The 25,698-nt window shown below is 36.3% G+C and overlaps 1 protein-coding gene across 2 annotated transcripts in view; it reads right to left on the reverse strand.

The window, feature by feature from the left end:
* Window positions 1-25,698, reverse strand: part of Dnah7 (dynein axonemal heavy chain 7) — a 206,171-nt gene that overhangs the window by 174,881 nt on the left and 5,592 nt on the right. For both annotated transcript variants that reach the window (XM_069995693.1, XM_069995692.1), the window contains exons 2-10: window positions 24,733-24,795; window positions 22,543-22,605; window positions 20,819-20,927; window positions 19,660-19,807; window positions 15,478-15,565; window positions 14,305-14,485; window positions 12,244-12,319; window positions 10,316-10,441; window positions 578-697 (exon numbers count right to left, since the gene is read on the reverse strand). In XM_069995693.1, the coding sequence (XP_069851794.1) occupies window positions 578-697; window positions 10,316-10,441; window positions 12,244-12,319; window positions 14,305-14,485; window positions 15,478-15,565; window positions 19,660-19,807; window positions 20,819-20,927; window positions 22,543-22,605; window positions 24,733-24,795 (974 nt within the window). The remainder of the gene's footprint in view (window positions 1-577; window positions 698-10,315; window positions 10,442-12,243; window positions 12,320-14,304; window positions 14,486-15,477; window positions 15,566-19,659; window positions 19,808-20,818; window positions 20,928-22,542; window positions 22,606-24,732; window positions 24,796-25,698) is intronic.

Raw genomic sequence — 25,698 nt, forward strand, 5'->3', positions numbered from 1 at the left:
TAATGATCCATGATAGAGATAGCTGTTCCACGTTATTTCAGAGTATATTGTCTGGCACCTACATCATTAATTATCATATTCCATTCTGAAGGACCAATCCAAGGGGATTTTTAATTATCAATATGTCTAACCTCAACTGAGACTGTTAACTTACTTAAATTGTATATTTCCTCTTTCTAACCATTCTTTACATTTTTCTGGCATCTTTCATTCCAAGTCACCAGGAAAGAGGTAAAGTGCCTTCGAGGTATTAATAGTAGATACCAAATAAACTAGCTGGTGAATGATGACTTCACGATCACTCATGAATGGTCTCCAACACTGTTTTCAGATCAAAGACAGAAACTAGACATTTTGGAAAATCCAGGCGTAGTTATGGTTGTTTCTTTATAAACTATTGTATGTAGAACATCTGTATATACAATATACACCAAGATAACTGAAGACATATATATTCTCAAACAGAAGATTAAACACTTATTGAAATAGGATGTTTCTCAAAGCAGTTAAAATGAAATGCTCAATCGCTCATACTTCTAAACATATTTTTTACATGAGATTTAAAAAAAAACTTTACGTTTTAAGTAGAGTCTCTTTGGCAGATTCCATGTGTCTCATGACAAGGTTCTGAAAAACAGACAGCTCTAATGCATCCTGGCGATTATGAAAGTCTTCTACATCAATTAAACGTAATTTTCTGCAAAGATAAAAATACATAGTGATTTAGCTACCATATGGCTTATGTCTATAATCCTAGCTACTCAGGAGATCAAGACCTAACAAATCAAGGTTTAAAGCCAAAAGAACAGAAAAGTATTTGAGAATCCATCTTCGTTAACCTTCAAAATGTCAGACATGAGGCAAAACTCAAGGGTAAGTGAAATATCTGAGCAAGAACACAAGGCCCTGAGGTCTAACCCTGATATTGGCATAAATTAAAAAATAAATAGTTAAAAGAGTTTTGGTAGTTGGCAGTTTTACCACTTGGACTTGTCTCAAAAAATTGTATTACTAGATTTCATCACTGAAAGTTTTATTCAAACATTCAAGAGTGTGAGATTTTTCTGCATTAGTTGGCTTTCCATTGCTGTCATAAAATACCAGAGAAAAGCAAAGCAGAAAAGTTTTATTTTTGGCTCTTGGTGTCATAGAGTTTTTTTTTAATCTTTAAATAATTGTACAAATGAGATGCCATTGAACAAAGCAGTTTATGGAAACAATGCATCTTGTTCATGACACCTGATTTCAGAGGTTTTAATCTGTACTCACTTGCTTCATTGTTTCTGGGCCTATAGTGAGAGAAGGCATTATGCAGGTGAAAGAGTGGTGTGGAGGTGCACATTTCCTGCAACCAGGAAGCAGAAAGAGGAGAAAAGGAAAAGAGGACAGAGAAAGAGAGAGATGGAGAGAGGGAGGGAGAGAGAGCGAAAAGTGAGAGAGAGAGGGAAAGAGAGAGAGGGGAAGAGAAAGGGAAGGAGAGAGGTCTGGATAAGATATAGAACCCAAGGACACACCCACAAGGAACCACTCCTTTCAAGTAAGCCCTACTCTCCCAAGTTTCCATCACCTTTCAATGTACCATAACAAATGATGTGCTCACGAAGTGATTAGCCCACTGAAGAGGTCAGAGCCCTCATGATAGAAGTATTTCTCAAAAGTCCTTTTTTCTCTCAACATGGCTGCATTAGGGAGCAAGCCTCTAATACATGAGAGTTGGGTGGAACTTTCAGGTCCAAACCCTAATATTTCCTAAATTTAAAATTAATTTATATAGTTGAATTGAAAAGAAACACAGTATGATATCATCACACTTTACTTTAAAGTAGAAGATCATAATTGCTAGCATTTAATGAAGAATTTAGACTGTTGTTTTTTCATTCAAATTAATACCAAAAATGGTAGGGAATGATGTCAACAAGATCTACTTCTTCTAAAATAAGACTTGTACTTTCGCTAAGAAGAAAGCATTCCTAGATAGTAGTGAGCAATAGCATGGCCAAATTCTCCCACTTAATGGAGACCCAATGTATCAAATTCTCTTGAACCTGTCTTATTGTTAGAATAAATACAGGGCTTGTTTGCACCCACAGCTTTTAATGCAATTCCTTTTCTGATTGCTTTTCTGCAGATCTTCATTACATGCATGGTTTACACATTTGAATTTTTTTCTCTAGAAGATTAACTAAAAATGGAAGAATGATATTAGTTATTAGCACCATTGATGTGTTATTCTCTTCAATGTAACTACAAATTCCTTCCCTTGAGAAACTGCTATTTAGTTTCCATGTGATTAAGTAATTTTTAATGTCCTCTGGAAGATAATAAACACACTATTAGGAACATCACATTTAATTTGTACCTAAAGATCAATGTAAAATACTGGTTAATAAACAAAGCCCATTTCAAATCTATTTGTTTCTATCTCTTTCTCAAGCTAAAATTCATCTCTTAAGTTACAATGCACTCAGTATGTGACATCAATAATACATTAGGCTTAAGTAGGTACAATCACTACTAGTGAACTTTTCTAATGTATCATGTTGCACAGTCAGAACTATAAAGCTGTAAGTTAGGATAGAGAGAATATTCTGTGAAACAGCACTACATAAGTAGTTGTTGCTGAGCAACAATCCTAGAATATGTTTTCCTCTGAACCATCAGAACAATTTTTCTTAGACCCTTCGTGTTTGATTTGAGACAGAATTCTAGGTAAAGGTGCCCTCTGTCATGTTCTGAGAGCAAATGGTTTTACATTAAAACTTTGCCATGAATTCTCTGGCAGTAAGATTTCCCACTTGGTCAACAGTCTGATTGTTTAGATAAATATATAAAGTATCAGTAGACACTGTTACTACTTTCTCAGGATGATCCCTGCCATAATCCAGCAGTAGATACTAAGTGGCATGTCCAGAGTGCATCCCCTTAGGCTCCACACGGATGGGTTTATGGGTTTTGTTTAGTTGTTTCAATGACTGTTTTTCCAGTAACATCCCTCAGTCCCCTGTCACACTACAGATCTCTTATAGTAACATGTTCTGAGGTGTTCAGGGCCTACAATTGTCACCCAGCATAGAGACTCCCTGTGAACGCAGTACTGGCTACTACTCAGAGAGGCATCACTTGATACTGCCCACTCTACTCCAAACACTCATATACGGTAAAAACATCCAAGACTTAAAGACAACAATGGATTTGGTGGAGTTATCTCTCTACAGAAACCCACTGCAAAAGTTTTTTTTTTCCATTCATCTTTCCTGAATGTCTTGAAGTCTGGTTCAGTTGCTGCTGCTAACACCTTTGCTATATAATAACAAAAGAGCCTAATTGTTACGCATCTACTCTGCTGTTTTCTCACACTTTGATATCTTTTCTTTCCTTTTCTTCTTTCATTTATTTCCCTCTTTTTTGCCTCCTGGTTTCCTGAAAATGACTAGTAATAGACCAAGTTTATCTTTTTATGAACAATTAAGCAAACTTCAGCTCCCAGCTCTGTATGTTCTGAAATCCTGTGAGTAGATATTAATAAAAACAACAATAACTGGGTTGTTTTGGAAACTCAATGTGTTAAAGATTGGAAACCACCCAAGTGAAAAATGGTACAACTTCCATAATGTAAGTTGGCCTCGTGACTATATGAAAAAATGTCCTCATAATGGCTTCATGACTAGTGAAAAATTAGACAGACCATAGGCCTTATCAAGAAGTTATCCTTGAATCCAATATCCAAAAAAAGAGAATGAAAGAAAAAAACATGGAGTGGGAACAGCATCTTCCTAATCATAGGCCAACTTAAAACCCAAAGAAACCCACACTACATAATGGAAAGTTGGAAGAATTAACTTTTTTTTCTTTTTCATATATATTTTTATTGTAAAAATGCTGTACAGAGTGGTTACAGTTACATGAGTAGGGTATTGAGTACATTTCCTATTGAGCATTGTTACCTCCTCCTTTATTTTTCCTCTAGCATCCCTTCCCTCCCCACCTCCCCAACTCCACCCCCCCAAACTATAAAGTTCATTCTCAACATAGTGTCTTGTACAATCCATTGTTATAATGGGTCAACTTGTATCCGTATTTAAGCATTTTGTTATATCCCTTCCCCTCCCCAAATTATAAAAATGTATATACAAGATGCAGGGCTCCAAAATCAAATACAGTGAAAACAGGGGTTATACCATGGGGGAAGAACATACAAAAGAAACAAAAGAATTATATAGTGCATTATAAGTACATTAAAAGAATAGCAAGAAGGATAAAACCACTTGTGTCCCTATCTTGGGGTTCATTTCGCTTAACATCATCTTATATGGTCATATATATAGCTGTTGACCTTTTCTGCTTGTCCTAGACATGCACTAGTTATTGTAAATAAGGGAAACCATGGGACCTATGTTTCTTTGGGCCTGCTTATTTCACTTAATATAATTTTTATGTGGTCCGTCAGCTTTGAAGACAACTTTAAGGGCCTAAGCCTATTCTTGAAATCACTAGATGCCTTTGAAGTATGAGGGAAGGACTAATTACATTTTTTTCTAATTGTACTCTACAGGCATGGTATCATTTCATCAAGTAAATTGGCCTTCCAACTCTCATTCCACAAGTAGGAGTTATTTTATTACACAAGAGTTTCAGGCACAGTGATTCCTGCCTGTAATCAAAGGCTGAGGCAGAAAGATCAGGAGTTCAAGGCCAGCCTAAACTACATAGCAAGACTCTGTCTCAAAACAAACAAAAATACTATAAAGTCACTTTCAAATCAATGTTGTGTTTGTATAGAGGGAAGGGATGGTAGGGGAAAAACAAAGGAGGAGGCAACAATACTTGATAAGAAATGTACTCATTATCTTACTCATGTGATTGTAACCCCTCTGTACAGTATTTTCACAATAAACAAACTTATTAAAAATAAAAAATATTAAAAAAAAAGAACTTCAAAGATTAAAAAACAAAGTAAAGAATGTAGGAAAACATTTTGTGAGTCACTATGGATTCTCTGCATTATTGAAGATTGAGTTTAATCTAGAACAAAGATGGTCAATTAAGAGGAACAAGATAGATTATTTAATAAATGATGATGGTATGGTTGGCTATCTGAAAGAAAACCAAATGTATCCCAGGAAAAATAATCTCCCAATGGGTCAAAAATTAAATGCTAAAAGAATTGTAAATTAAAAAAAATTTATAACATGGAAAGCCATCAGTTTAGTTAATGGACGTAGTGTAAATATGAGTTTCTGTGGAGAGATCTGAAACTAACAATTTAATGACACATCTAAACCTCCTTGAAAAAGAGCAGCAAGATAAACCCCAATCCAGTAGATGGAAAGAAATAATCAAAATTAAATCAGAATTAAATGAATTAGAATCCAAAAAAACTATAGAAAGAATCAACAAAACAAAGAGTTGGTTCTTCGAAAAACTTAACAAAATTGACAGACCCTTAGCAAACCTTATCAGAAAAAGGAGAGAACACACCAAATTAATAAACTCAGAGATGAGAATGGAAACATCACCACAGAAACAACCAAGATTCAGAACATTATAAGGGAATACTTCTCAAAACTTTATGCTAATAAGTTTGAGAACTTGACAGAAATGGACCTTTTCCTAGCAAATATTGACATGCCAAAACTAAACCAAGATGAGTTAAACCAGCTTAACAGGCCCATATCAAGCATTGAAATAGAAACAGCAATAAGAGACCTCCCAGCTAAGAAAAGTCCAGGACCAGATGGTTTTACAGCGGAATTTTACAAGGCCTTCAAAGCAGAGCTCACACCAATACTCCTCCAACTCTTCAATGAAATTGAAAGAGAAAGCTCACTACCGAACACATTCTATGAAGCCATCATAACCCTCATCCCAAAACCAAGCAGGGACTCATCAAAGAAAGAGAACTATAGACCCATTTCTTTGATGAACATTGATGCAAAACTTCTCAACAAAATTTTGGCCAATCGACTTCAACAATTCATCCAAAAAATCATACACCATGATCAAACAGGATTCATTTCAGGGATAAAAAACTGGTTCAATATACGCAAATCAATTAATATTATTCATCACATCAACAGGAGCAAGAATAAGAACCACATGGTTATCTCAATAGATGCAGAAAAAGCATTTGACAAGATCCAACACCCCTTTATGATGAAGGTTCTGGAAAAATTAGGAATCCATGGATCATTCCTCAATACAATAAAGGCTGTATATGACAAACCTACAGCCAGCATTATACTCAATGGTGAAAAACTAAAGCCATTTCCTCTTAACTCAGGAACAAGACAAGGATGCCCACTCTCTCCACTTCTCTTCAATCTAGTATTAGAATGCCTAGCTACAGCAATAAGACAAGATGCAGACATAAAGGGGATCCAAATAGGGAAAGAAGAAATAAAACTCTCCCTCTTTGCAGATGACATGATCTTGTATTTAAAGAATCCCATAGACTCCACTCCCAAATTACTCAAGCTGATTCAAAACTTTGGCAAAGTAGCAGGTTATAAAATTAACCCCCAAAAATCAATGCCTTTTCTATATGCCAACAATGAGAAAAGTGTGGCTGAAATTAGGAAAGCAACTCCATTTGTAATAGCCCCACAAAAAATAAAATACCTAGGAATTAACTTAACCAAAGAAGTGAAGGACTTCTATGATGAAAATTTTAAAATCTTGAAAAAGGAAATCAACACAGAACTTAAAAAATGGCAAAACCTCCCATGCTCCTGGATTGGCAAGATTAACATCGTGAAAGTGGCAATACTTCCCAAGGCTATCTACAAATTCAACGCGATACCTATCAAAATTCCACCCTCATTCTTCAAGGAAATAGAAGAGGCAATCCAAAAATTCATACGGAACAATAAAAGACCCCGAATAGCAAAAACGCTCCTCAACGGAAAGAACACTGCTGGAGGAATATCAATACCAAATTTCAAACTCTACTATAAAGCCATAGTAATCAAAACAGCTTGGTATTGGCATAAGAACAGACCTCAGGACCAATGGAATAGAATTGAAAACCCAGAAATGAACCTACAGACCTATAGCCATCTAATCTTCAATAAGGAAGCTAAAACAATAGAATGGAAGAAAGACAGCCTCTTCAGTAAATGGTGCTGGCAAAATTGGTTAACTACATGTAGAAAACTAAAGCTAGATCCTTATATATCACCCTGCACCAGAATCAACTCCAAATGGATCAAAGACCTTGAACTCAAAGCAGACACTCTGAAAACATTACAGGATAGAATAGGAGAAACCCTAGGTCTCCTTGGCTCAGGCCGAAATTTTCTGAATAGAGACCCGGAAGCACAACAAATCAAAGAAAGGCTGGACAAATGGGATTGCATAAGGTTGCAGAGCTTCTGCAGGGCAAATGACATAGCTAGCAAGATCAATAGAAAGCCCACGGATTGGGAGAAGATCTTTACTAGCCATACAACAGACAAGGGTCTCATATCTAAAATATACTTGGAACTCAAAAAATTAAACCACCCAACAACAAATCCTCAAAGAAACAACTGCCCAATAAATAAGTGGGCGAAAGACTTAAAGAGAAACTTCTCTGAAGAAGAAAGAAGGATGGCCAAAAGACACATGAAGAAATGTTCAACATCCCTAGCCATAAAAGAAATGCAAATCAAAACAACATTGAGATATCACCTCACTCCAGTTAGAACGGCAAAAATCAAGAACTCTAACAACAACAGATGCTGGAGGGGATGTGGACAGAAAGGAACCTTACTTCATTGTTGGTGGGAATGTAAACTTGTTCAACCACTTTGGAAAGCAGTATGGAGGTTCCTCAAAAGACTTCACATAGATCTCCCCTATGATCCAGCAATCCCACTTTTGGGCATTTACCCAAATGTTTACAAACAAGACCACACTAAAGCTACCAGCACAACTATGTTTATTGCAGCATTATTTACCATAGCTAAGATATGGAACCAACCCAGATGCCCCTCAGTAGATGAATGGATCAAGAAAATGTGGTATATATACACAATGGAATTCTATGCCTCCATCAGAAAGAATGACATTTCCCCATTTGTTAGGAAATGGAAAGGTTTGGAAAAAATTATATTAAGTGAAGTAAGCCAGGCCCAAAGAAGCATAGGTCCCATGGTTTCCCTTATTTGCAATATCTAGTATAGGTATGAGTCAAGCGGAAAAGGTCAGATAATGTGATGTTAGGAAAATGAACCCTTAAATATGTATTTTAATGTTTTCGTTTCTTTCATGCATGTGTTTCTAACGCATTTATAAGATTATTTCCTTGTTGCTTTGTATGTCCCTCCCCCACAGTGTAACCCCCGCTTTCACTATATTTGATGTCAGTATAACATGTGGAGGAGATGGGGACAAACAAGTCGTTTAAGGATTCAGGTGGACCTGTTGCAACAATGAGAAGTACAAAATGTCATGTCAAAACCAACTTTACAATGTCGGTGGGGGAGGGGGAGGGAGGTATAATTGGGTGGGGGGAGGGGGGAGGCTGGGAAGGGAGGTGAAGGGTAAACAAAGGAGGAGGCTGCAATGCTTGGTAAGAAATGTATGCATTATCCTGCCCATGTAATTGTAGCCCCTCTGTACAGTATGTTCTCAAATAAAATAAAATAAAATAAAATAAAAATGAGTTTCTGCTGTTGATCTGTTTCAGGTTATTTAGCAAAAAAACTGAAACCTCTATTATAGAAAGAAGTTATAAAAATCAGTGAGAAAGGACAAAGAATCCAATAGAAAACAGATTAATATATTAGGAACTAACAGTTCCAAAAAAATACAAAAAGATGTGCAAATCCTCCAATTCTGCAGTGAATACAAACAGAAATAACAAAGGAATAACATTTTGCAGCAGTTAGATAAACGGTATGATACACGTGGCTATAGAGTTTTGGAAAAGGAGTTTTCCTTCACTGTCAGGGTAAATGCCATGCATCAAATATTCTGGAAAGAAATCTAGCAACATCAACTAAAATGAAAACACAAATGTGCATTGATCAAGCAATTCCTGTTTTAGAACTCTTCCATAAAAACACGTGACAATAAATAAGGTCATGGATACAACGCTATTTATGGATGCATTATTCATAGCCGAACAAGCTGAAGGCAGGGGTGACATTGCTCAAAAAGAAACGTAGTTTTTATCTGACTTCTGTAACTGTGATCCCCCTGTACACCACCTGTACAGTAACAGATAAAGAAATTTAAAAAATAAAACAACTGAAAGCAAAGCGAATGTCTTTGGTGGACGTATAACTGAAAGCCTGACGCCATCGTCACACCATGAGAATTCTGGCACTTTAAAGAAGCATGAAGTATGTCTATATTCACAGGGGTTTTTGTAAGATTCTTTTGAGCTGGGGGTTGGGATGCGAAGGCGCTCAGTCTGCATGGAATCTACTGCTGGAAGTTTAGAGAAGTTGGCGGGCAAGGCCAGAGACGCTAACTGTTGCTCTAACACGCAGAGTCCTTCGCGTGGCTCCTGCAGTTTTGCAGCAGAGATTGTTTCCTCCTGCAAGGACAAGGGCGCCCAGGTAAGGAGGCGGCTGAGGGCGGCCAGGACCCTGCACTGAACCGCGACCCAGCTCACGCTTTGAAACGGAGGATGCCGGCCCATCTATCCTAAGAGCCTGGCTGGCCCAGGTCTGGAAAGACCTTGAGAGAGTCCCTCTTTAAAAATACCAATCTATATTACTTTTAAATTAAACAAATGCGTCCACTGCTATAATATACATTGCCATAATGATTCCCAGAGCCTTGGCGGAGCCCCACAAGGGAGGGCACACAGAACTGTCCTAGTCCGGTAGAGCCTCCCCAGTCCTAACAGGCCAAGTTGCTGCTTTGTTGTTGTTGTTGATGCTGTTTTCTCGGCGTCATTTTTCTCTCCCGGGTGCTTGTACTCACAGCTTCACTGCCCCACTGAGACAAGGCCTAGGGGATAGGTCCTGACCACCTCCACTCACTAGGACATTTCACTTCGTGCCATTCTCTTGGGGTGATATAAATCAAGTTTCCAAACTGGTTAGACAGTGGCAGCTAATGTTCTGTGCAGTTCAGGTGTGGCAATTCAGCCCCGGAACCTATGGCTAGAAAAGAAGAATACAGCGGGGCCAGAAGTGGAAGGTAATGCTCACTCCACTCTTCCACACAACTCTGTATTGTTTACTTAAAGCCCTGTTGGAACACTTACATTTTATGTGCCACTGAGATTTTAGTTTTCAGTTGAAATAGGAAAAAGAATAATCTAGTGATTAAAAATAACTTTAATTCATCTTAAAAACCTCTTAAGGCCAAAAACACTCACTTATATGTACTGTGCCACAGATCGAGCACAGCCAGCATGGTGGGGTTCATCGCATTCAAGTGCTCCCTAATATAACTGCATGCAGACAAAAACGACTTCCTCCAAGGCTTTGGCAGAACTTCCATTCTGAAAACAAAGAGGAAACATTCCATTATCTTTCTTAAATGTGGATGTAGGCTTGATGTGGAATACCTGGCAGTGTGGACAAGTCCTGAACACCACAACAAAAGTGCTCAAAGAATGTACTATGGTGAGTAATTGTTTGTATTTAACAAAAACATGATGTGTTTCATGTCATGGAAATAACAAAAATATGCCAATATGTATTAAATATAAAGGACATACCATTTTGGTGTTAGTACAACTTTATTATAAAGATAGTTATGGAATAGATTTGAGTCTTGAATACATAAGTTTTTGTCTCAAAAATACTTGATCCTCCTCATTCCACAGTACGATCAAGTATTGACAATGGTCAAATGGAATCAATCTGATTGATATAATTGCTCTCCTTATCAATAGTTGGTAATTTCAGAACACACATTTAATTTTTCCTTTATTTTTTAAGAATATAGTATAGCCTATCTATGGAAGTTGTGGACTTTACCATCTATCAATAAGTAAAGATCACTTATAAACCCCAGGCACTGTACAACATTCTTATTTTCTTACTGGAAGACACAATTCTTCTGTAACTCCTACAGCTATCTTTGTCTTTCGTAATACTGTTAACCATCATAAAACAGTTGAACTTACACATTTTCAGCTTTAGGATTTCCTAACATCTATATATTTAAATATATCCACTTCATGTCTATGATTTTAAGCATGTATGTTTTCTTGCATAGATTAGTGTTTCAGGCATGGTAATACCACCACCTGTACAATTTTGTCTTTCCTAAGTGAAAAGACCTTCCCAAGAAGACACATGGAAATGGCCACATGATAGTTGTTTTTCTGGGCTATATTAAGGGTAATTGCAGTGTGAAAATGGATCAAGGCAACTTGATGGGATTGGTTTAGGAAACAGAGAGAAGAGAGAATAGCAGGGGGGTGATTATGATCAAGAAGATTGTGTAAATAAGTGAGCGGTACAACCAATTGATTGCCATTGTATGTTCTATATATTAATCCATGTAATCCTACATATGCATATGTTGTGCAACAACACCAATGTAGTTTGGGGAAGTTTGTTATCAAGCTTTTGCTCCCAACTATAGTTAAAGCCCATACCATTTGCTATACAGACACAAAGACCTACACCAAGATTTTTCCACAGGGTGCCTTCTTTCTCTCTCTGTCTCTGTCTCTCTCTGTCTCTCTCTCATTCTGTGTGTGTGTGTGTGTGTGTGTGTGTGTGTGTGTGTGTGTGTGTGTGTGTGTGTGTGTGTGTGTTGGTCCTGGGGCTTGAACTCTGGGCACTTTCCCTGCACTTTTGTGCTCAAAGCTAGTGCTCTACCACTTGAGCTGTAGTTCCACTTTGAGCTTATTTGTGGTTAGTTGGAGATGAGTCTCATGGACTTTCTTGCCTGGGCTTCGAACCAGGATTATCAGATCTCAGTTTTCTAGCTAGGATTACAGCCATCAGCCACCAGCACCTGGTTAGAGTACTGAAATTTTAACCAAGTACCCACATGTCTATGTACCCACTTGTTTATACATCTACCCAATAATTTGTAAGTGTAACATATCACAGTTTAATAAAGACCATGAGAACAAAGATTTTATATAGGAAATACATACATATAAATATGTAGATCTTATATATATATATATATATATATATATGGAAAGTATGTTATAAACACATGTTTGAGAAAATATAGCAGCATATACTCATATACTGAAATGTTTATCTGTTTGATATTATTTACTTTTATATTACTGATCACATATGTCAATAATCTTAGAAAAACCCAATCCCTTACTCAGCACGATGAGGTGGAAGTTCAACTGTCTTTCTGTCATCCTCTTTTTCTCTAGGATCCTTTAAAACAAAATCAACTGAAGGAAAATGGAAAAGTTTTCATAAATAACCTTGTTGTAATAGTATATTTTCAAACAATTACAAAACAAAATCAATTAACATTAATCACTTAAATATGTTAGTTATTTTAATAATGAACAATTTGTACATTTATGAAGAATTTTTTAATTTGTGGGAACATCTACTGTGTCTGTGCCTGAGACTTTATGTTCTCTTTCTTAGCAATGAGTCTATGTTCTTTCACTTGAAAATGATATGCCTTTTGTACTACATTTTCTTTTAGAAGCTATTAAACCAAAAATATTCCTGGTGAAGGTTAGCAAAACAGAGGTGTTTTCTTTCACTGAGAAAAGTCACATATCACCTTGTTCCCTTTTAAATTGCAGAACATAAAATGATCTTGTTGTAAGGTCAGTAAGGCCAACTATCTCAGCTTCTGTCTTCTGTGGTATTTAATTCACAGAAAGATCTAATTCTCCTGCCTGTTTTTCAAGATGTTCTTTCCAAAATACAACTATGTTATTACCCCCTGCTTGAAATCCTTCAGAGAATGGCCTTTACCTTTAATGATTCTACAAAGCTTAAAAAGCCCTTCAGATAGCGACTCTTTCCCTATGTGCGCCCTATGCTTTGGCCGACAGAACTGCTTACAAGGCTGGAACAGCCTTTCATATACATCTGCCATGGCTCTCAATATTTTCTTTCTTTTTTTCAGCAGTTGAGTCAATATAATTTTTTAAAATAAGATGACAAGTCATCTATCAATGCAAAGAATGTTAGGTTATTTGTAAGGAAATATGTGCCTTTAAGATACAAAGACACCTCACTGTTTCCTCTTGCTTGTCCTCACCCTTCAAGACCCATTCAGGAGCCGCGAGAGCCCTTCCTAGCAAGTCCAGATGGCCTCTTCTCCCTTCTTCCTCACAGCACCTGATGCTCTGCTTTAGAGGTGATTGATTTTCCCATCTATGTCATTATACTATTTGGCTCCTTATTTTGATGTTAACAAGATTCTTAGTAAGTCTTAACTGCAATGAATGCCATTTCCCTGAAGGCTCACCAAATCACACCAATGCATTATGGTTTTTCCCACTTTTGGCAAAGAATTCATTATGCCAGCTTTACTACAACAATCAAACAGAAAACTTCTTATAAAAGTACATATTCCAAGGCCCTATCTTGATGGATTTTAACTTAGGTTGAGCTGGAAATCATTATTTTAAACATAATTCTTATGATCCACTAAGACTTAGGATCAATCAATTCTATATCATGATTCAAATATTTTCTATACAATAGGTCAAGAACATAACTATTTTCAGCATTTTGGGGCTGTGAAGTCTCTGTTACAGGTCTACAATGCTGTTTGGGGGGCTCAAATCCACATAGAGAATGTACAAATAAATAAGTATGGTCGTGTGCTAATAAAATTTGATTTACAAACATGAAAGTAGCCAGATGTAGCCTCTGAGCTATAGTTTGCTAATTCTCATCCAACAACGTAGCATCATATTTGAATTTATGTTATCAGTAATAATGATATCAGTTGTTAATGTCTAAAACTTTCAGTTAATTATTCATATATATATATATACACACACATATATAAATACACATGCACACATACGCACACACACCCTTGTATCTCACACCTTCACCAAGACATTTTTGAAGGAACAGACCATCTTGAAGGGAGAAACAATTTTTTTAAGTGACAATTCTTTCCATATATTATTCTGAGGGGTTAAAATTTATATTTTATAATTCTCTTCATCATTACTGAGCTTTACTGAGGAAATATATTCCTATTAAAGGCTAATTTTTTAAAATTTCTTAACATACTTCATTGTGAAATTCACCTAAAGTCTTTAGTAAAATGTAATGACTGTGTAATAAATAACATAATACAGTAGTTTCAAGTATAAGGTATTAACTTTCAATACAAGAAATTTTCTTTAATTATGATACTCAAATTGCAATACAAAGAGTAATAATAATTTACCTATAGATTTCTTTACACTAAGAAGATAATCATCTCTCATTTCATCCGATAATACAATTATGCTGTCAGTGAGGACCTTAAGATGCTGTGGAACCAAATTCAACACATGTTCCAACCAAGAATCCTCCATTGGGGCTACATGATCAGTATCAATTCCATGGTGAATATAATAATAATACCTCTACAAAGAGAAAATAGGGAAAATATAGATGATTTAGTGCTATCATATGTTTATTGAATTATAAAAACATGGAGAAAATTCAAATTTTAGAAAAACTAAATACTTATAAACCATAAAAACATAATTTTTCAATTCACAAAAGCTTCATTGAAGATTTAAAAAGTTTAAAACATGATAGCTCATTAAAATTCCTTCCTTAACTATTATAAAACTTCAAGTTCTAGATATTTATGTTCATATTTATGTGACATATGTAACAGAGTTCATGCTAAATTATAGAATAACATTTTTATATAAGTTTTGAAAATGTAATGTGTTCATGTTTGTTCTTCCAGTACTGATCATCAGAAGTATATCCTAAAATCTACAAGCAATCTAGTACACTTATACATGTAATTCCAGAAGGATTCAATGGGATTTAGGAAATTTTTAATTATTCTGTTAACATTCTATATTAACTAATATATACTAACATTCTATATTAATTTATAAATTAACACATATATGTGTGTTAATATAAAACTTGAAAATATAATTTAACTATGTTTTCACAAGTATTGACATGGCATTTAATAGGAAAAATATTAAACTTCCAAATATTTTCCAATTAGTAATATTAGTCTTTCCTATTTACATTTTTAAAAACTGTTATGTATTTGGAATACCTGAAAAATTACTATGACTAAAGAAAGCAAGTATTCTTTGTAAAATGTGTATTACAGTTAAGATAATTTATTTAAAAAGAATAATGTCACACATAAAAAGGGAAAGGTATGCATGACCTAGACAAACATTTATAAATTGTATATTGGGATTTCTTGATTGTGCTCTTAAGTAACCAGGAAAAGAACAGTTCCTCCATTAATCCAATGGAGCAATTTTATGGGATTCTATATTTACTCTACATTCACAGAGTTCCACAAGGGAGTACTACCAAATTACTAGTGTTTCCTTTATTTGCAGTTCTACTGTGAAAAGAAATAACTTGTTACCAAGATGTCTTTCTCTATAGCAGAAGTGGCCAGTTTTGGAAGTTTGTTTTCCTCAAGGTCAGCTAAGTCTAAATCAGCATCTTGTTGCCTAGGAAATTGACAAACACAGCATCAGAAAAACAAAGATGGCAGGAAGAACACAAAAGAATTGATATAAAAACATTAGGACTGTTTTCTATTGAATAATGAGAAAAATAAATTGCTGAACATTTTTATAAATGGAATGCAGATTTGTTTCTTAACATAGTCCTTCAAAATTATTCTCTTTGTAGTCAGGGGAGGCAATTGTATTGGAGGACTGATGCAGAAGGCCATAGGATCCATCCCCAGCACCACAGAGGGAAAATACATATACTTTTCTCTTCTTTGAACCTGCATCTTGTACTATTCCTGAAATACATAGTAAATAACTATTTTATATATGTAAAAATTGTTAAAGAAGAACTAATAGAAAGAACGTTGAAGGCTGTTTTACAAAAGACATGTGTTTTTGAAGACTTTCTCAGATTTCTAGAGATAGACAAGTTAGCAATAAGTGACAAGGAACCTCGTGTTTTTTTCATATTATTTGTATATTATAACATTTATAGCCATACTCTGATTCAAAATCTATGTCAGATATAATCTACATTTTGTAATTTGTTCTGAGACTCCAATGAATATAGGCATAGTTCACAACTTCAAGAAAATAACAATTTGCTCTGAAATCACCTTAAACTCTGTCTCATGCTCTGGATTCCAGTTTTATCTGGGCTGGATGCAGGCCACTGGTGCTGTATAATAAAGCACTCCTTCCTGTCTGGTGAGTGGAGGCTGGAGGCTTACTGAATATTAGTCAAAGACACCATACCAAAGGAGATACTCAGAATAATCCTTTAACCCATCTCTACAAACTCAGAAGTCCTATATTTTATAAACTTTATCTTGATTCTTTTAAATTTAAAAGCTTTTACTCTGAAGGGCTTTGGGTAACGTTTCAGTTTGATTCAACACATAGTAGGTACTCAATAAATGTTTATCAAGTGAGAGCATATGAGAATAAAGGAATTGTGGGAGATCATTAAGGTATTTAACAGAAAAAGGAATTGATGGACTGGGAGTGTGGCTTAGTGGTAGAGTGCTTGCCTAGCATGCATGAAGCCCTGGGTTCAATTCCTTAGTACCCCATAAACAGAAAAAAGCTGGAAGTGGTGCATGGCTCAAGTGGTAGTGTGCTAGGCTTGAGCAGAAGAAGCCCAGGGATAATGTCCAGGCCCTGAGTTCAAGCCCCAGGACACGAGAGAGAGAGAGAGAGAGAGAGAGAGAGAGAGAGAGAGAGAGAGAGAGAGAGAGAGAGAGAGAGAGAGAGAGAGAGAGAGAGAGAGAGAGATTGAATAGTCTAACCACAGTGTAATCTCATATTGTTGTCAAGTAAACAAAAAGAGCAACTAATACAACAGTAATGTATTTCGGGAATCAGGACTCCTGGATTCATATTCTCTCTCTATAAAGTGTAAGACTAATAAGTGGTGTATGTGTGTGTGTGATGTACATGTGTGTGTGCACTCACATATCAAGATCCTGGGGCTTGAACTCAGGAAATTAAATGTCAGAGAAATCAAATAACTTCCCTGTGGTCACTAATTAAGTGTGAAAAGCATTTGCTCATTAATATAGCTTTCCAAACCCTCATTTTGTCCAACAGAACAGTATTGTATTCATAAGTAAAACAATATGAGATACTTGGCCTGATCAAGAGAAAATAGAATGTACTTTATGAAAGTATTATATTGTGCTATATTGATGTTGGCTTTTGGTTCAAGACAATGTGTCATGAATGTCCCTGGAACCGTGATCCTCCTACATCAACTTCCCAAGTATAAAGCATTCTTAGTCCTTGTATGTTGTTTAGGGAGAAAAACAGATAAAATTAATTTAAAAATTAAAATATTAAAATAGAAAAGACATTAAATATGCTTCAATGTTACATAACCACTAAAAGAATATGTTCATGACTTTTGTGGTCAGTCATGGAGCTTAGACTCAGGTGCTGGGCACTGTTTCTGAGCTCTTTTGCTCAAGGCTAGCACCCTACCACGTTGATCCACAGAGCCACTCCTGATTTTCTGGTGGTTAATTGGAGATAAGAATCTCTCAGAATTCCCTACCTGGGTTGGCTTTGAACCATGATCCTCAGATCTCAGCCTCTTGAATAGCTAGGATTACAGACCTGAGCATCATTGCCCAACTCTCTTCATAACTTTTTAACAGTAGGAATAAGGGGGTAAGGAATAAAACAAACTCAATTCAGTAGAAAACAAAATAAGCAAAGTTCCACAGTAAATAAATAAATAAATAAAATATATTGGTGACTGTGAAGTTTATATATATAAGAACTACCAATAAAGATAACTGGGATTAAGCAAACATTAAAGTACAGAAGCTCAAAAGCTGAATTTCAATGTTTGTCTATATCCTTTTTACAAAAGGTACAACTAAAAAACTACATACTATGGTAAACAAAAAAGTACTTCAGCTTCTAGCAACATAGCAGCAAAGATAATATAAAAACTCTCCTTTTTGTACTATCCTGTCAATGCTAAATAAGTCAAAATGAACCTTTTACATTCATACCAACACTCAAAAAGAAAAGGAAATACTCAGAAAAACAACTAACTGCAAGGCAGATTCTGAGGTCACAGCTGTTGTTGTGGGGACAGGGCTCTGGATTCGAGACCTGAGATGAGCTCACCTTCACTTAAAGGATGAGCAGAAATAAGAGGCACAGGCAGATGTCAAGAAAGCTCATCTTAATTGCTCCAGGCTCTGATGTCCTATGGCATTCAGCCCTCGCCATTCTGTAAGACTGACCAAACAACATGGAAGGAGGCTCCAAGACATTTACTCCTGTTCCAAAGGGCTGTCTGCCATCTGGTACTGTATTGTACTCACTAATGGAAAAATTCCCTATGTATTATAAATACTATTGGAAAAAGAGAGGGGAGGAAGGCAGGGAAAGAAGAAAAGAATAGAAAGAGTTCATCAGTTTATCAGCCTTGGGCAGAGCTTCCATGTCCAGCTAGAAAAAAGTTTCTTCTAAGCCAGGGATGGTGGCAGAGGCCTATACTAGCCAGCTACTCAGTAGGCTGAAGCAGGAGAATCAGAAGTTTGAGGCTAGCTTGGGCTACCTAGCAAGTTCCAGGACAGACTGGAGGTGAGCCAGACCATGTCTTAATTGAAATTAAGACCATGTCTTAATTAAAACCACTCTAGACTATAGGCACACCCTCAGCCCATCTGCACCTAATTCCTGTAGATATTCCACTTGCCCTGTGCTGCCAGCCAGGCAGTGAGGATGCATATGCAGAAGTAAACCTGGGTGTGCCAGTGAGTCACCTCCGTGCTCCTGAAACTGTCTGGGAAACAGAGTCAGAATGATGGATCCTAAGCAAGGTGCACAGCGCTGCTGGAGAATCCAGTCAAAGAGGAACTAGAGTGTCAGTACATGGTGGCCCATAAAAGGTGTAAAACAGACCAGACAAGCCCATGCTGCTCCCATGGGGTCCATTCCATCTGATTCCTTGTCTACACAAGGAGGCCGTACTACCTAAGCGCACACCATGGGTAGGGGGTGGAGGGTATTGGGGTGAGGGATGGGTGACGGGAAGCCAAATCTTTTACTAGCTATAAATCTTTTACTATAACCAGAACTCTCAGAAATTCTATCAGCCAACATCAAGTATAAACATTGGTACCTTTGCAAGTCTTTTTTTTTTTTTTTTTGGTCAGCTGTGGGGTTTGAACTCTGGATGTGGGTGCTGTCCCTGAGCTCTTCAGCTCAAGGCAAGTGCTCTATCACTTGAACCGCAGCACCACTTCCATTTTTCTGGTGGTTAACTGGAGATAAAAGCCTCATGGACTTTCCTGCCCAGGGTTGGTTTTGAACCACGATCCTCAGATCTCAGCCTCCTGGGTAGCTAGGATTACAGGTGTGATCCACTAGCCCCCAGCTGCAATTCATATTTTAAAGTGGAACATTCTTAATAGGGTTAAACTCAACTCCTTCATTCTTTATACACTAACCTCATTGTAACCGGGCTTTGAGGAACCCATAGAGAAAGCACAGAATTCTTACATTGTGGGGTTTAAGCTCCCGGGAAGTCTAGTTAGAGTAATACATAAGAGTTAGCTTGCAGAACTTACATAATAACATTAACAAGAGTGCTTCTAAAGTTTTCTCGTTCTTTATGTGGCGATTTGATCTTTGCTTTTGAAGTGGATGGTCCAGCTTGACTATCATCAAGTTGGTCTAGTAATTTGCCTTTTTTCCCAAGGTGTTCAATGTATTCAGCTTGAATTTAAAAAAAAAAAAAGAGGCACACACAAATCATTCATTTAAAAAGTAAATTAAAACGTGAGAACTTAGAATAAAATGACAAAGTACCATTCAAGAAAAAGCGATATGCCTTAAATTCTCAAGAAATTTGAAAGTATAACTTTATCAGGTTCTTGAACTACTTCTGCCCTACATCATCATAGCAAAAACCTCCGACTATTTTAATAATATTCAGTTGATTTATTGTGTTTGGACCAATGTAAGAAATATATTATTCATTATATTTGTACTGGAGTCCTAAAATGAACAAGATCAAAACTAATAAAAAATAGTATACAAATTCAAGAAAAAAATTAACCATAGCAGAAATGTTCAAATTAAATGTAGCCAAACTAACAATCTATACTTTAGAGTCAAAATCATTTTGATGACTAGTTTGGTAAGTATTATGTACAACTTATCAGATTCTTTTTAGAAAAAAAGTTTTCAGCCTTTCATGCAGAGGCATTTTTTTCTTTTTGGGCCAGTAATGGAGCTTCAACTCAGGGCCTGGAGGCTATCCCTGGCCTATTTTTTTTTTTTCTCAAGGTTAGCACTCTACCACTTGAGACTTGACCCACAGCTTTACTTCCAACTTTTTGATAATTAATTGGAGATAAGAGTCTCATAGGCTTTCCTGCACAGGCTGGCTTCAAACTGCAATCCTCAGAGCTCAGCCTCCCTGAGCAGCTAAGATTACAGGTGTAAGACAGCAGCATCCAGCAGGTGCAAATTCTGACTGTAAGTCAAAGTTTTAGAATAAATATCCAGTCCCTAAAATATTAGCTCATAGCATTTACAATGGCCTGAAATGCCTGAGAACTGGAATCAATTATTGTATGATGGAAAACATTTGGAAGAAATTTTTCTACATGACATGAATATCAATTAGGTTTTGTAGTTTTAAGGTTCTATGGACTAACTGGTATGAGTTCTTCTCTAGAAAATTGCTCTAGAAAATCTAATTCAGATTAATAATGTTCTTACCATAAGACTGCTCATTTTTAAGAGTAAAAGGTTCTAGAATCTCTTCATCCTGCTTTATATTCAAATGGAATGAAGGGGGTGTCTGCTGCCATTGGGGCTTTGAACTCACCTACAGCATGAGAAATCAATGGTATTAATAAACAACACAGGAAAAAAAAACTTTTCCCCTGCAACACACAAGTATTCTTATGAAAAGCACAGACATTTTCTCAAGCAGATCAAGCCATCAGGGAAGAAAGTATGAACACTCAAGCCTGCGTGCAAATGGGCCTGGCGAACAGTATGCGGGAGACAGTACAAATCCTGCTGCTAGTTTAATGGAGATGCCTGTCCCTTCCAAACAGTCTACTGATCTTCCAATGTTGGCATGCTTCCCTAAGCTTTCTATTGCTTAAATTTACTTAAGAATGTTAATTCAATTTTTTTCAGTGAAAATTATGTTTCAAGGCAACTCAATGTTACAGTTCCTTTGAGATTTTAAAATACCTCTCAAAATAAATATTGCTTTTCCTGAAGATTATGAGATGTAAAGTAAGCCACACACAAGGACAAATTTACAGAGTCATAGTATATATATGTGTATGTATATATATATATGTTCAAAAATATAGAGACAACATATATAGAAATATAGTCATATATATACATAGTCAAATATATAGAGACAAAAATAGGGCAACTGTTTTCCAGGAACCAGGGAGAGCCCATAATTAGGAGTTATCATCAAAGGTTCAGTATGGGAACAAGAAAACGTTCTAGAAATGAATGACTGTGATAAACACAGGACAGTGTGAATTACTGAATGCCGCTAAACTGTGTACTTATAATGGCTAAAATCATAAACTTCATTTCTATTTTATCACAATTTTAAAAGAGCACTGTTCACATTGAAACTCCACTTAAAACATCTCCTAGGAGCTTCATGAGTAACTCAAAGGTGTTTAAAGTTCAACATTATTACTATACAGTAAATTTTATTACAGGGCTGGGAAGGTGGCTCAGTGGTAGAGCGCTTGCCTTGCATGCATGAGGCCCTGGGTTCGATTCCTCAGCACCACATAAGCAAAAAGAAAAAAGCCAGAAGTGGCGCTGTGGCTCAAGTGGGAGAGTGCTAGCCTTGAGCTGAAGAGCTGAGGGTCAGCGCCCAGGCCTAGAGTTCAGGCCCCACTACCGGACCCAAAAAAAAAATTTTTTTTATTACAGTAGAACCTGTTTGAGAACTGAAAATGCCTATTAATGGCCTCTTCCACAGGTCAACAATTTTCATCAAATCATGTAAAAGGATGTAGCACAGACTTTCAACACTGGAAGAGCCATTACCTCAGAGGCCATCAAGTCTTATTTTCAAGCCCAGAAACAGGCTCAGAGGGCTTAAATGACTGCCTGAAGGTCACAGAGCTATGAGAACCATTTTAACCCCTTTCCTGAATCAACACTGATATTCCTTCTGCTAGTTTATCTTAGCAGTTCTTTTATTGGGAATCCTCACTTATTCTGTACATATGAGGAAATTATACAGTGACATTACAAAGATAGCTATGATTATGATCATTAGTTTTCCCAGACATCTATCTCATAGAATTTCTTCATCAGAAAAGAATGAAATCGCAACACACAATTCAAACATCAGAAATTCAGCTATGCATTTTCAAGTTTGAAAACGAATAGACATTTTAACGATGGCAAAAATTCATTGAGGGTGTCAACAGACTGTGGACAGTTACCGTGGACAACTGTGGCAGAATCCCTGCTGGCGCCTTCGACTTGTCTTTGCTGGCCGGTTTGTCCTGCATGAAAATTATGGGGGTGGGGGAGAGATGTTTACTCTTTTTGGAGCAAAAAACTGACTGATTTGACACAATTTTACAGTGCCTACCATAAAATAAAGCATACATTAGACATCACTCTGCTGGAGTGTGTTTGTGTGTTCGCTTGCTTGCTTGTTTTTGAAACAGGTTCTCATGACACAGCCATCAATGCCAGTCACTCTCATTGTCAACTCCAACTAAGTCAGTAACAAAAACTACTGTGGGTCTTAATTACTGCCAGGAAACCTCTGTCCAAGTTCAAAAACAAGGAATTGGAACAGACCATTATTTAAATATCATTTAAAATGATTTCTCTTAAATGACATAAAACTCAAAATGACACAGAAGAAAAATAAGATAAATAATGTTATAGTCAAATATGAACAATGCAATGTTTTACATCAGCCAACAAAAGGATTTTACACAACTGTAAGTCTTTCTGGCTTGAAAGGATTATTCATCTCAGCCACAACTTTATTTATGCAGAATTTATGTGAATTAAGATATTGAAGGAATAACACAGATCAAGATAAACTGTTTACATATACTGTAATAGTAAATGGAAAAAAATCAACACATACTCTTAAAAAGTTAAGAAAAGTGAGGAAAGTGGTGGGTGAGAATATTGAAAGGGGTGATATTGATCATGTAATATTTTCAATTGCAAATTTTGTTAAATTTTTCTTTTAATTTTTTTGTGCCAATTCTGAGGGCTGTCCCTGGGCTTTACGACTCAAGGCTAGTGGTCTACCACTTTGAGCCACAGGTGCACTTCTGGCTTTTTGGTGATTAATTGCAGATAAGGGACTTCCTGCCCAGGCTGGCTTCAAACTCCAATCCTCAGATCTCAGCCTCCTGAGTAGCTAGGATTACAGGCAGAAGCCACTGGTGTTCAGCTAACATTTGTTAAATTTTAAACACAAAGTCTCAGTTTCATTTCTTTTTTTGTCTTATGAAACTAGAAACTGTGAAGTAGAAAATTATAGAACTAAAAACATGTTACAATAGTTTTCTTTTTGGGGGGGTACAATAGTTTTCTATACATAGGATTCATGATAATGTTAACAGACTAATAAGTAAAAGATGTACTTGGAAATGTTCAAGATTTCTCACTTAAATTTTCATCCAATTTTTAAGCTAAAAGAATTTTTTAGTTCAAAATAATAGGAATGATCTCTGTATATGATACAGATTCCATTACAGAGTTTATTCTTTTTTAAAATAACATTTACATAGAAACTCAACATTTAACTCAACTCCAAAGACTCATAAGAATTTAACTCAATAGCATTAAACTTAATATAATCACTAAACAGTGAATTTTATTACTTGCCCAGCACTTTATCAGTTGGAATGCCTGTTAATTACCTCTTTCACAGGACAATGAAAAATTGTCAAATCATGAAAAAGGATGACCAAGCCCTAAGAAGTGTTTATAGCATAGCCTTACACTACAATAGCCTTCTCCTCAGAGACCATCAAATCCTCTTATTTTCATGCTGAAAGACTGAAGCTTAGAGAGGCCAGGGACAGTCCCAAGGTTAAGGAGGCATGAAGGACAGAGTTCCAATCCTAGCTCTTATTGATAATCTTGGTAAATATTTTATTCAGAATCCTCAAATTTGTTTATGTTTTAGGACATTATAGATACAGTGATTTTTGTTAAGGTAGTCAGAGCCAGTCACTGGTGGCTCACACTTGTACTCAGGAAGCCGAGATCGGAGGATTGCGGTTTGAGGCCAACCTGGGCAGAAAAGTCCCTGTGAGACTCTTATCGCTAATTAACCACTCAAAACCCAGAAGTGGTGCTGTTGCTCAAAGCGGTAGAGCCGAAGAGCTCAGGGACAGAGACCAGGCCTTGAGTTCAAACCCCACAACTGACTATGTGTATATATATATATATATATATATATATATATATATATATATCACACACTCACACACACATATTTTTTTTTTACTTAAGATATGTACTTAGTAGAATCCTTTTATTAGAATAAAATAAAATCAAACAGGGAACTGGAGGGCAGAAATTCATTAACCTCAAAATTAATAAACAACCCTATTATGAAATGAATTAAGAATAATTATATATTCATAAATTACCGTAGACGATGGTGCCTGGAATCTTACTGGTGCCTTGGATTTTTCTTTGTTGGGTGCCTTACCCTGTGTAATAAAAATATGATAAAACAGACCTTTTTAACCTGTTAGTGACAGAATTGTCCATTCAGCCAAATTTTACAATGCTTGCTATGAAGTAAAACATATATCATCCATATAGATCATAGGATCTTATATAGAGAAAATCTGTAACCTACTAAGATATTATTAGAGCTAATGAATGCATTTAGCTAGATTGCAGGACATACATTCAATAGATAAAACTGTATTTCTAGACACAAGTAATAAAAACACCAAAACTAAAATCAAGAAACAATTTTATTTATAATACCGTCCATTGATACAATGTCATGCAGCCCCTTCCCACAAGAAAATTGACAGATGGGATCCAACTCTTACTGGAACCTTAACTGCCTTTTGGGGGAGAGGTTAACAAAGTGATCATATGGTTCTCAAAAAATAAAATTGTATAGAACCCAAAACCGCTGAACAGTCTTAAAGAACAAAGTTATTAGACTCACATTCCCATATTTCATAATTACCGTAAAACCATAGGAATAAGGAGTCCGTGGTATTACCATGAGGATAAATAGATACAATGAACTGAATTGGCAGTTCAGAACTAACCTGGTATTCATGATCCATGGATTATTGATAATCTCAAGGCAACTTAATGAAAAATTAGCTCTATTGTCTTCTGGGAACTTATCAGCATGTAACTAGTGTCTAGAGCTTACTCACGCCCTCCTCCCTTCCATATGGCTAAGCATTCATGTCTTCTCAGAACAGTCCACTTCCTAAGGTGAATGCATCTTCAGATTACCATCGGTAACAACTGTAGATTTCAGCACTGCCCTTAAAAAGCCAAGAAGGTGGCTCAGTGGTAGAGCACTTGCCTTGCATGCATGAGGCCCTGGGTTCAATTCCTCAGCACCACATAAGCAAAAA

This window comes from Dipodomys merriami, unplaced genomic scaffold, assembly GCF_024711535.1.
Source record: "Dipodomys merriami isolate MVZ:Mamm:240054 unplaced genomic scaffold, mDipMer1.0.p SCAF_49, whole genome shotgun sequence".
Taxonomy (NCBI): Eukaryota; Metazoa; Chordata; class Mammalia; order Rodentia; family Heteromyidae; genus Dipodomys; species Dipodomys merriami.